Source organism: Metopolophium dirhodum, chromosome 1 (assembly GCF_019925205.1).
Source record: "Metopolophium dirhodum isolate CAU chromosome 1, ASM1992520v1, whole genome shotgun sequence".
In the NCBI taxonomy this organism is placed as follows: domain Eukaryota; kingdom Metazoa; phylum Arthropoda; class Insecta; order Hemiptera; family Aphididae; genus Metopolophium; species Metopolophium dirhodum.
Genome location: NC_083560.1, coordinates 90,724,705 through 90,737,763, shown reverse-complemented (window position 1 = coordinate 90,737,763; position 13,059 = coordinate 90,724,705). Strand labels below are relative to the sequence as shown.

At 28.6% G+C, this 13,059-nt stretch overlaps 2 protein-coding genes across 3 annotated transcripts; both read left to right on the top strand.

Annotated features, from left to right (window-relative positions):
* Positions 1 to 4,821: 4,821 nt before the first annotated feature.
* Positions 4,822 to 8,469, top strand: LOC132937097 (uncharacterized). 2 transcript variants are annotated; one of them, XM_061003923.1, is made up of 3 exons: positions 4,822 to 5,064; positions 5,314 to 5,516; positions 5,724 to 8,469. In XM_061003923.1, the coding sequence occupies exons 2-3, from the start codon at positions 5,315 to 5,317 to the stop codon at positions 7,481 to 7,483; spliced, it is 1,962 nt and encodes a 653-aa protein (XP_060859906.1). In that variant the 5' UTR covers positions 4,822 to 5,064; position 5,314; the 3' UTR covers positions 7,484 to 8,469. The 2 variants fall into 2 exon arrangements, with proteins under 2 accessions (XP_060859906.1, XP_060859907.1); XM_061003924.1 differs by having other exon boundaries at positions 4,822 to 5,516; positions 5,724 to 5,903; positions 5,982 to 8,469.
* Positions 8,470 to 10,117: 1,648 nt separating this feature from the next.
* On the top strand, positions 10,118 to 10,918 carry LOC132944936 (uncharacterized). Its single transcript, XM_061014506.1, has 2 exons — positions 10,118 to 10,135; positions 10,364 to 10,918. Exons 1-2 carry the CDS (start codon positions 10,118 to 10,120, stop codon positions 10,790 to 10,792), a joined length of 447 nt encoding a protein of 148 aa, XP_060870489.1. The 3' UTR covers positions 10,793 to 10,918.
* Positions 10,919 to 13,059: the final 2,141 nt, after the last annotated feature.

The following is a 13,059-nucleotide window of genomic DNA, read 5'->3' as shown; positions in this document are numbered from 1 at the left end:
TTTTATTACATTTCTGTAAAGAGAAAAGAAAGTCTACATTAGAACGAAGTCTCTTATTGTTGTATCCAACAATGTCTCAATATCTGAAGTTTCTGAAATTAAAATTCATTATTTTTCTCTTAAAGATTTCAGTCAGATAATGTCACATCATGATATCGCACTGTCAGTACAAGAGGGCCGTATATCGAAATTTTTAAATTTTAAGGTTTTGGTATCTGTGAATTCGTATTTTTTTTCTCTATTTTTATAGAGTGGCGCGATCTATGTTACTATATTATTAAATTAACTATTAATGAAATAAACTTATTGCACTGAACCAGTTGTATAGGTAGTTGATAACAATAAAGCCGTAAAACGAAATGTGGCCTTCTAAATATAACTATTTAGAACAATACCGCCGCATAATGAAATACGGCCTTATTGCACTAAAATATTTTTTGATACAGATATCGATAAAAGCCGTATATTGAAATACGGCGTTCTTGCATTAAAATTATGGTTTAAATAAATATAAAATATTAATATATTTATAGAAAAATATGACCAAAATATTCTCCAATGATATTAATATTATCATTAACAATTTATTATTATTTCGATTATCATAATTGTGTGGTTTGTTATATTATTTTGATCGTCGACCGTCATTCTTTCATCGTCATCGTATAGAAGAGATAATAATATTATGACAAACGTTCTTAATAATAATTATTATTATTAATTATTATAATTAAAATTATGTCATCTCACTTAAGAGCACGGAAGATACTCCAACAAGTCGTTAATGTAAAAACGACAAGTTCCACACAAAACAATCAAATCAATACAGTAAGTAATAATTATAATAATATTATAATAACAATAATTTAATTTTTAATTGATTTACTTTTATTTAAAAAGACTGCTGAAACCCCCCAGAACAGCTCTTTTTCTCAGTTTGAAAATCCAACTGCTGAAAATCTTGAACAAGTGTTATTAGATATTAAAGTATGTGTACTATAAACAAATTTAAAAATGATTAACATTTACAATTATTATTAATGTGTGTTTAAATTGTTTAAAATAATATTATTATTATGTAGGATGTAAATTATGATCTTGATTTTCTTGAGAAAAATGATAATAATTATTCAACAATAATAGATGAAATTGTGAATATACAAATTGAAAACTCAGGATTTATCCAGATTGATACACTGGATATAGAAAATGATATTGTAATGGAGAATTATTCTTACACCAATGGTAAAATTAATATTTATATTGTTATATTTTTATTATGATTATCATGATTTTTTATTATTTATATTATTTGTATTAGGTATCACCTAGTTTTATGATTTATTATATTATTTATAAATTAAAAATAACATTATAGATTACTAATGGAAATCCTGTATACTGAATTTTTTTATTAAAATAATCAATAAATACAAAATACCTTTTAGTTAGTAAATTAATATTATATATTATATCTAAGCACAACATATTGAATATTCAGATGAATTAGAATTAATGCATAATATGCAATATTATTAATAAAAAAAAGTAATATAAATTTAATAAAATATAATTGGCTAAGATTGTTTTTTCTTTATTTAAAGCAGACAATGTAGAAACTGGACAATATGTAGAAAATGAGGCAGTTACTTCTGATCTAAATTATGAGGAAGAATTTGTTTGTGTTGAGGCTGAATCAATTAATACTATTTCTATTTCAAATACTGTGGAAGAATCTAGAGGTCAAAATGAAACGGAGCAAACAATAAGTGACTGTCAACCAATGGAAATTGAGGAAACAAAAAAATCAACAAGAAAGCGCACTAGAAATTCACATTTGTGGAAACGAAACATGAAAGCAGCGGCAAAAAATAAAGGTGAACAATATGTTAATGCATCTGGGATCATTTAAGTCCAAAAGTATTAAAACCTCCATGTACAAATTGTCGTTTTGATTGCAATTCAAAATTAAATTTAGAGCAAAGAGAAAATATTAAGAAAGAGTTTTGGGCAATGGGTGACAAGGATAGGCAAAGAGAATTTATAGTCAGGCATACTAAAGTAGTTACTCCGTTATATTCAATGAAGACACCTAATTCCAAAAGGATAAAAAACAATTTGGCCTACTCTTTAAATATTAATAATAGTACTATACAAGAAAGAGTATGTAAAAAAATGTTTGAGGCTACACTTGTTATTAGTGATAAAATGATCAGAAACAGTATTGGTAGTTTAACCAGTGAAGGGGTACTTAAAACTTTAAGCCAAGGAAAACATAATAATCAAAAAAAAATTTCAGATGAATTAAAGCTTGATGTATTAAAACACATTGATTCTTTTCCAAGAATCCCTTCCCATTATTTAAGAGCACAAACTGAAAGAGAGTACATTGATGGTAGTTTATCAGTGAGTACTATGTACAAATTGTATGTCATAAATCAAAACCAAAATGGTAAAGAATGTGTACTCCAACATGTTTACTATGATTTATTTAACCATCAGCGCAACATTGGATTTTTTCAACCAAAAAAAGATCAATGTACAATATGTGTGGGTTGGATAAATAAGACCACAGAAGAAAAAGAGGCTAGTCGTGAAGAATATGATGCACACATCTTGGCTAAAGAACAATGTAGAGAAGAAAAGTCAAAAGATTCAGCTAAAGGTAGAGAAGGAATCATTAAAGTCTGTTGTTATGATCTACAAGCGGTATTACAAACTCCATGTGGGGACGTTAACATGTTTTACTATAAAAGAAAATTAGGTGTATACAATTTTACTATTTATGAGATCTCTTCAAGGGATGGTTATTGTTTTGTTTGGAATGAGGAACAAGCTAATAGAGGTGCCATTGAAATGGCCTCTTGTTTGTGGAAATACTTGAATGAAGTGAACTCAATAGACATTCCAATAATATTTTATTCAGACAATTGTGCAGGTCAAAATAAAAACAAATTTATAGCTACACTTTACATGTATGCTACAATGAAGTTAAATATTCCATCAATTACACACAAATTTTTATTATGTGGTCATTCCCAAAACGAAGGGGATGCAATGCATGCTTGTATCGAAAAAGAAAAAAAAAGATGTCTAAAAAGTGGACCAATTTATGTGCCTGAACAGTGGATCCCTATAATAAGTTTAGCACGAAAAGGAGAGCCATATAAGGTTAATCAGATGGGTACTGAAGACATGCTTGACTTCAAAAAATTATGTTCTGACATTGGAAATAATTTTACAGTGAATAGTGAAAATGAAAAAGTTATGTGGGGTAAAATAAAAGTGTTAGAAGCTCGAAAGGATTCTCCATATAAACTGTTTTATAAATATGAATTTTCTGAAAAGGAATTTAAAACAATTGCAGTAAGAAAAGTTGCAACTCGAGGACGAAGACCCAGAGCTCTTGGTGATGACCTTAATTTACAACTAGCCTATTCTAAGCCACCTGGAATAACTTCACTAAAAAAAAAAGATTTAATTAGCTTATGCGATGCAAATTGTATCCCTAACTACTATAAACCATTTTACAATAATTTAAATACTAATAATTGCCAAACTATTGATGAAGACGATGAATAAGACTTATAATTAATTTAGCATTTCAAATTATTATGATGTTTGATTTTATTTTTATAGTTATGTTTTTATGTTATTATAATATTAAATTTTATTAAAATGTTAATTTTAATTTGTAATTAATTTTAGTGTAATAAAAGTGCAATTGAATCATGTAACTTGACTGTCAAAGTATTATTTATTTTTAAATATTTTCAAAAAGTTAAATTTGTTTAGGTATTAGAAACTGAGTTAATACCTTTTAAATAAATAAGACATTTTTATTTATTATGAAATTATTCAATAATAGAAATTCTTAACTTGATATTATTATTTATGGAATACAATAATAACAATTATTTATTAATAATATTAATGTAAATGGTTATTTAATAAAACTATGAATGCAATAAGGCCATATATCTCAAAACATTTATTTTTAATACAAATAAATACTACTTCTGGTAAGTTTAAGTTCTTAAAATGGACATCATCAAACTCAGAAGAAAATTTTGAATAAAATTTGTTACACTTATATCTGGCTGAAGTTAACTCACTAATTTTTATAAGCTATTGAATCTTAAAAACGCTCTCCTGAACAATTTACCTTTTTAGATATACGGCCCTCTTGTACTGACAGTACGATATAAACTGTATCTATTATATTGCTGGAAGCACAACAAACGCTGTCACAAAACACATTTTGTACAAATGCATTAAATTCCTTTCCAATAAAAATTTACCAGAAACTGAGTTTATTAGAAAAGCAAAGCTCTACATAAATGGCGCAAACCGAGGTGGCCTGAAAGAACCTTGTTTAGAAATACTTTCTTTAGTCTGTCATTGCGAATATTATTTTAAAGCCCACAAAAATTTCATTTTAAGAAATGAAAATACTGAGTTCATACAACTTATAATAGAAGATATTCAAATTTTGTTTCCTGATTGCTGTAATGTAAAACAAAAAATTGTTAAGCATTTTTTTACTGTTCGTTCTTACTGTTTAAAGAATTATTCTGAAAACATCAATAAACGTAAAATCGCTTATGGAACTGCGACTGCCAAACGAAGAAAGTGTTAAGAGGACGCTACCCATACATTATTACTATTTTATTTTTTTGATTTGTTAAAAAGTGATGTGTAGATTGTGTTACTTTTTAATAAATACTCATAAAACATTTTAACACTGTTGTCAAAATCTGTTATTTGTTTTCTTAATACTGTTCGCGCCAATATGGCAATTCAAATTAATTGTAGGGGAAGACGGGGTATTACCGTATGCGGGGCAAAATCGTATTATCGGAATGTTATCAATAATTGTTATCATGGAGGTAAACTGAAGACACCGATTTGAAACGTTTTGTTTGCTTATCTATTGAATATGATAGTGCACTTGTTTTGATATCACGTTTTTAAAATAAATACGTTTTATGTTTTTACTTTCAATTACTAAAATATTATCAACATTTCAAAGAGTGAATTTTTATATGCGAAAAAATTGTTCAGGTATGTCATATTTATTATTCAATAGCTAATGAAGTGTAATTTACATTTGTTGTATAAATGCATTCATTTATTAATTTAATGTTTGATATAAAGCTCGAAAACTTTTAATAGTCTTGTGGGGCAAAATCGTATGGGGCAAAATCGTATGGTTATACACTGTACGGTTTTACTACGTTGATATTTTGACAATTGCTATGGTTGAATTTAAACAATTTATTAGTACCTATTGAATTGTTTTATTTTTCTTAGTATGGTTCGTAATTATATTCGGAAATCAAACAGACAATCATGGTTGGAAGATGATATGAAAATGGCTGTATTAGCTGTGGTGGAAAGAAGTTTGACTTATGATGCTGCGTCTATTCGTTATGAAGTTCCTCGTTCAACGTTACAGGATCGAGTCAATAAAGTTAAAGAAGGAAAATTAAATGTACAACAGTGTGGATTAAAAGGTATATATTTTAATGATTACACAATATTATGGTAATTAGTTTGATATAGGTATTATTACAGAAAATTTCTTATTAAGAAAACCAATTTTTTTCTACTGATATTAGATAACATATTATTTAGTTATAAGGGGGTGCTTATTGTAAACTTGTCAATTATGTGCTGAAATAATTGTTTTCAATTAAAAGTATAATTTTTTATTGTTATAGCTTTGGGACATTATCAAAAAGTATTTTCAATCGAACAAGAAAATGTTCTTGTACAATATTTAAAAGACATGGAAAGTCGTTTGTTTGGCTTAACACAAAATCATTTTAGAAAAATGGCCTTTGAACTTGCCGAAAGAAACAATATTGCTCATAATTTTAATAAAACAAATGGTTTAGCAGGTGAATTAAGCAATGATTATTTTTATTTATATATTTTAAAGTTTATTGTTATATTATCTTTTAATTTTTTTTATGTAGGTCAAGATTGGTTAAAAGGCTTTTTATTAAGGCACCCAGAGTTGTCAGTACGGATCCCAGAACCAACTTCAGCTGTGAGAGCTATGGGCTTCAATCGACCGGTGGTGAATAGTTTTTATGATTTGTTAAAAAAATGTTATGAGACTCATCACTTTAAGCCAGAACAAATTTTTAATGTTGATGAAAGTGGATTGTCAAATGTAGCCAAAAGTAGAGCCAAAATAATTTCCCAAAAGGGACGAAGACAAGTTGGCAAACTGTCATCAGCTGAAAGAGGTCAAAATGTTACAGTGACAATTTGTTTTTCAGCATCGGGTTCATATATTCCCCCATTATTAATATTCCCTAGAGTCAGATTAAATCCAGATTTTGAAGAAGAAGCACCACCTGGATCATTGGTTGTTTGTCATCCATCAGGGTGGATGCAATCCGAAATATTTGTGCAGTGGCTTCATCATTTTATTAAGCATACACATCCCACAAAAGAAAACCCTATTTTATTGCTTTTAGATGGTCATGTTACTCATGTTAAAAACCTTGAAGTTATAGATGTAGCCCGCAAAAATAATATAGTTATCATTTGTTTTCCTCCCCATACAACTCACAAATTACAACCGTTAGATGTGAGCTTTATGGGTCCACTCAGTACATACTATAGCCAAGAGTTAGATTTGTGGTTACTTAACCACCCAGGCCAAGTTGTTGGTCTTCGCCACATTTCTAAAATTTTTCGTGAGGCATATCTAAAAGCAGCAACTCCTAAAAATGCAATTTCTGGTTTTAGAAAAACTGGTATAGCTCCATTTAATTCAGACATATTTGACAATTCTGACTTTGCTCCAGCTGAAACTACCAATAATATTGAAATGTCATTAGATACCCAAACACAACCTTGTTGTTCAGCTGATAATAATAGTGCTCTTGCATTATATTCTACTCCCCAACCTAGTTCCTCTGCTAATACATTGAATACTGAACAACCTGCAGATAATGTTCAAAATGCAGCTGTTTCATCTTTATTGTCTCAAAGTTTGGTATTAGAAACACCACATACAACTTTTTCTTCAAATGAAAAACAGATTTTTACTATATCTCCAGAAATTATTTTGCCAATACCAAAAGCTCAAAATATTAACAGATCATCAAGAAGAAGAGGAAAGACAGCAATTATCACTGAAAGTCCATACAAAAAAGAACTCCAAGAAGCTAAAGAAAACAGCAAACCACTGCCAAAGAAAAAACAAAAGAAAAATAATATTAAAAAAAGATTATTCACTTCTACAGATGAAGAAGAAATTCACCCCAAAAAGCTATGTGTTTCAACTGATGATGATGACAGTGCCGACGAAGAGTGTATATATTGTAGTATGCCATACAAAGAAGACTCAAAGGGAGAGAAATGGGTTAAATGTATAAATTGCTGTAGATGGTGTCATGAGCTTTGTGGAGGAGTTGATAACTGGAAGACCTACATTTGTGATCTTTGTATAAAAAAAAAATAAGTAAAACATTATTGATTAAGGTAATTTTTATTTCTTATAAGAAAAAAAGGTTTTGTTTTATTTTTATATTACATATTGTTTACTATATTTATATGCTAGGCAGGCATAATGTTAAGTTTTGTTATTATTTTTTTTTGAAAAAGTTATAAAAAGTTTTTGTTTTTTTAATATTTACATATTATTTTATGTTTACCTACTATATTTATGTGCTAGGCAGGCATAATGTTAAGTTTCATTATTATTTTTTTTGGAAAAGTTATAAAAAAGTTATTTTGGTATAATAATTTATATTTCTTATAAAAAAATAAGGTTTTGTTTTATTTTTATGATTATAATAAACTGTTTATGTTCTAGCTAGAATTGCCAAAAAAATTTATCATATTAAATTTTGTTATTATTTTTATTAAAAAGTAATTTTGTGTGGTCATTTTTATTTCTTATATTAAAAGAAGATTTTGTTTTATTTTAATAACTTTATAGGTACTTAGGTAAGTTGTATTTGTTGTACTACTGCCAATGGGAGCAGGTTTTATCGCATATTGTATTGTGTTATTAATTTGTTGACATTTTGAAGAATTGAAAACAATGTTTAGGTACATTTTTAATTAATGAAAATGAAATCATACATAGCTTACTACCTACTGCCTAATTTTAGTTAAACTTTATAAATGAATTAAACAAAAGACCAATACCAATTAATAATTTACCAATAAATATAATGAACTGTGTTTTGGTATAAAAAATTATCCTCATACGATTTTGCCCCAGGGTACATACGGATTTACCCCGCACCTGGGGTAAATCCGTATTTTTCCCAAAAAAAGTAAAACGCAAATTAGACACATTTAAAAAAAAAAAATACAAAAAAGTTTCGAATAAAAGTTATAGACCATAAGTTGTTCTATATATACCAGTTTAAAAAATTTAATTTCGTTAAAAATTACATGATTCATAAGCCATGGAAGCTTAACCGTACGGTACTGCCCCGCCTTCCCCTATTTGTTTTATATTGTGTTTCTGTGTTCCGTGGTGGTTCTTATCACGCGTCACTGCCGCGCGGTCGACAGTGGCGTCAGCTGTTGTGTGCTGACCGCCCAGTTCGTGTGTAAAGCGGCCCATACACGATCAATATTATTGCTCAATATTTGATATTGACAATAATATTGACAGTGTATGGATCATATTGAAGACGTGTTCAATATATTGAAACAATCAAAATTATTTTGATATTTATTGATAGATTGTCAATATTATTGTGCTATTTGTGGCACTTATCAATACTATTGACAATATTCCGTCTGTATAGTTTTTGTTTTTGTCACGATAACAAGTGCGTGTACAGTGTACACGTGTTCTGTACGGAAATAATTTTAAAACCGTATGTAAAATGTCTTCTTCCGAAAGAAATGAGGAACGAAACTTTGTATTAGAATGTATTCAAGTTTATCGTGATCATTCAGCATTATGGGAAATCAAATCTGATTACATGGACAGAAATAAGAATAATCACGCGTATGATGTTTTATTGAAGAAATATCAAGAACGTTTTCCGACAGCGACATTAGATGATGTTAAAAAAAAATTTAATTCTTTACGCACAAATTATAGAAAAGAACTTAAAAAAGTAAATGATTCGTATAAATCTGGAGCTGGTTTAGAAGACATTTGTCAGTCACACTTGTGGTATTTTAATGAAATGCATTTTCTCCGGGACCAAGAAACACCAGCAAAATCACGAAGTACTTTACAAATTCTTCGACCACCAAAAGTCGCAAATACAAGCAATGTTGATGATCAAATAGACGAAATCACTGAAACTGTTGGAGAGGAATGAAAATTATTAATATTATAATATTTAATTATTTGAATTACATTTTCATTATTTATTTTATAAATAATAATAATAATATTTTTTATTTTTTATTTATTTTTTTATTTACATTTTATTTTAAACATAATTATTTTGCCACGGTACAGCCCCTTCGTTGCTAAAATACATAGAATACATGTCTCTGATTTGTTTAGCTCTATCCGAAGTATTTCTGCTGGTAGTAGTTTGTAATGTTAATAATTGATCATTTGAATTCCGCCATGCTCCGTTATACATTTGACCTGTCTCGTGATTATCGAAATCTACAGAACCTTGACCAATATATGTTTTTGAGTTTTTTGATCTTAAATAATTATGTATATGACAACAAGCTAAGACAATAGTTTGAGCTTTTTCTGGAGATAAAAGTATATCCTTTTGCAATACACAAAATCTAGATACAAGTATACCAAACGCATTTTCAACAATACGCCGCGCTCTACTAAGCCTATAATTAAATATTCGTTGTTCTTCAGTTAAATTATTTCCTACACGGCTATAAGGCTATAACAAATTTTGATTCATAGCAAAAGCATCATCGGCGACAAAAACGTACGGAAGAATCGTATTACTGCGTCGCACTTGTTGAGGTTCAGGAATGTTTAGTGATTGATTTTCCATCATTTTTCCAAAATCTGAGTGGCCTAATACTCCGCCGTCAGATATTCTTCCGTTTAATCCTACGTCCACCATCAAAAATTAATAATTAGCGTTTACTAAAGCTAATAACACAATACTAAATGTATTTTTGTAATTATAATAAAATGATCCAGAGTCTGGTGGTTTTTTTATTGTCACATGTTTTCCATCTATAGATCCCAGACAGTGTGGGAAATCCCACTTTTCTTCAAATTCATCAGCGATTGTTTTCCATTCATGTCAAGTTTTTGGCAACTAAAAATTAATAATAATTAATTAGGTTCTCAAATAAAAAATACTTATTTATCTTTATACAAAATCATACATCATTTAGATTTTATTTTATTTTATTTTTGGATTTGTTATTTTAGGATAATGGTACAGATTTTCAAACTGTTAAAAAGAAACCAGCTAAACGAAGTACAGATCAACGTGATGAACTTATATCATTAGCCTGTAAACGTTTGTGCGAACCGCAAAGTGAAGAATTACAAATAGCTAAAACATGGGCGAATGAATTATTAAAAATGAATAAATCTCAACAAATTTTTGCCAAAAAAGGGATAGCTGACATTTTATTTGAAGGACAATTGGGTACATTGAACCGTGATTCTATTCAAATCAATACTATTTCAAGCAGAGTGAGTACTCCATACAGTTATACACCAGTTCCTACACCAAGTCCGTCTTCGTGGGTTATGACAAGTGTAGCAGATCAAAACTACTCTATTCAAACACAAATTGAACCATCTGGAAACATAGATACGGCAACTGCGTTTATCAATTCATTTCAACCGTAATTTTTTTGATTTTAATTTTATTGTTATTTTGTTCTATAAATTTATATATTTACGATATTAATAATATCTACTACCTTCTAATAATATTATTCATTTATAATAAATATACTTTGAATAAAAGCAATCTCTAACGCAAAAAAATGTATTTATTATCAAGCCCTCTTTTTTTTATATAGGTACCTACTTAAATATATTGTTCTATTCAAACATTATAATTATTGTTTTTAAATTTACTACTTTAATAAGAAAAAGGGTTTGGTATAATGCTGCCGTGCTAACCTCAAAACAACAACTTGTTATGTAATTTTACCAACATTTCAATATTTGGAGATACCCTTTTAAAGTTTAAGGCGGCAGAATATGTAGCTTACCTTTATATAGTTTCGAAGACAATATATTAAAGCTTCACAAGTTTCAATCACAATTTTTCCAATGGATTGAGGAGATATCGCACTGATCAATTTCGGGTCCTCGAATGTATTTCCGGTAGCCAAATAACGTAGAGTAATAGACAGTCTTTGACTTGCTGGTATAGCTTCTCGCATTGACGTATTTTGTTTTTTAATAAATGTATTCACCAAAATTAAAATTTCATCGAAACATTCATCATCCATTATTAAAAAATTTTGAAAATCATTTTTTTCAAAATTGCGCAACTCTGTTAATAGCTTCTCGTGAGTATATTGTTGTCTATTTTTCAACTACTCTTTTGACCAGGTTCTACGTTGTTTTTTTACCTTTTTTGGTTTTTTTTTTTCAAGTGACAAGGCAAGAGCAATAGCAATTATCGCGTTCTCTTCGCTAGACATTTTGACCGAAACTGAACAATATATTCAATTTAAATATTGAGCAATAATATTGATCGTGTGAGTGCAAAAGAAATTGAAACATTTATTGAAATATTTATTGATTTAAATATTGAGCAATAATATTGATCGTGTATGGGCCGCTTAAGGCCACCACGTTATCAATGTTTTGTTGTTTTCAAGTGATTGCAAAAAAGCCGTTCTATTAAAACTCATTTTCAAAGTTGTGTGTCACCTAAAGTTCTGGTTTTTTTTATACTTTTGTTTTGTTGTACAGGTGACACTGTTATTCCGTGTTGTAATGTGTTAGTGTGTTACCGTTAAAATAGGCCATCTAAAAATTATTTTTCTTTTCGTTTGCGGCTGTTGCCCAGGACGGTTGTCTCCAATCGTCCTGTTTTTTTTTTATTTTTCATGTTTTCGGCTACGTTCGGCTGCTGCTAAAACCACATTGTTAGTGTATTGTGTTGTGATTTGACTCTGGTGAGTATCGTTCGCGCAACCTTTGTTGCCCTTCATTTAATTGTTTTCCTGTTTCTAGGGTGTTATTCCTCATCAGCGTCACTTGCGCGGGATGAAATCCACCACTTAGCTTACCATAGGTGAGTTGTGTTTTGTGTATTAAGGCCGACGGGCCTATATACTTTTTGAAGGTAAAATAACCGATGTAAGTTTCTTTATACTAATGTAAAATAAATGACAATGCCAACACAATTATATTTTGATTAATAATACTCAAATAATTAATGAGCAGTACTGATAGCGCCACATTGTGTTGCCTATCCTCTAAGCCGTGAAGGCAAATTTTAACAAGATTTTAAAAAGCCAAACGCGAGCTGTCAAATACTATTTTATTTTGTATTGTTATACAATTATGTTTGGACTGTGTTACTTTTTAATAAATACATTTATAACTTTTCAACACTAAAAACTATTCTTTGTTTTATTATTACTATTTTATTTTTTTGATTTGTTATAAAGTGATGTGTAGATTTTGTTATTTTTTAATAACTACACATGAAACATTTCAACACTGTTGTCAAAATCTGTTATTTGTTTTGTTAATACTATTTTATTTTGTATTGTTATAAAATTTTATTTGGATTGTGTTACTTTTTAATAAATATATTTATAACTTTTCAACACTGAAGACTATAGTTTGTTTTTTATTACTGTTGTCGATTGTTTTTGTCATAAAATTTTGTTTACTTTTTGATAAATGTGTTTAAAATTACAAATTGATTAATTGATGTTTAAAATATTTTACTTAGAATAAGTTGTGAAATTATGCAAGCAAGGTGATACACACACCACCGGTATTTTTTTAATATAATATAAATTGATGAATAAAAATTAATTAAGTTAAAAAAATATTTTTATGTATATTACATAATAATATGTAATATACATAAAAAGTATATTATACTCATATATTTTTTTAAATATCCTCATTGAAAATTT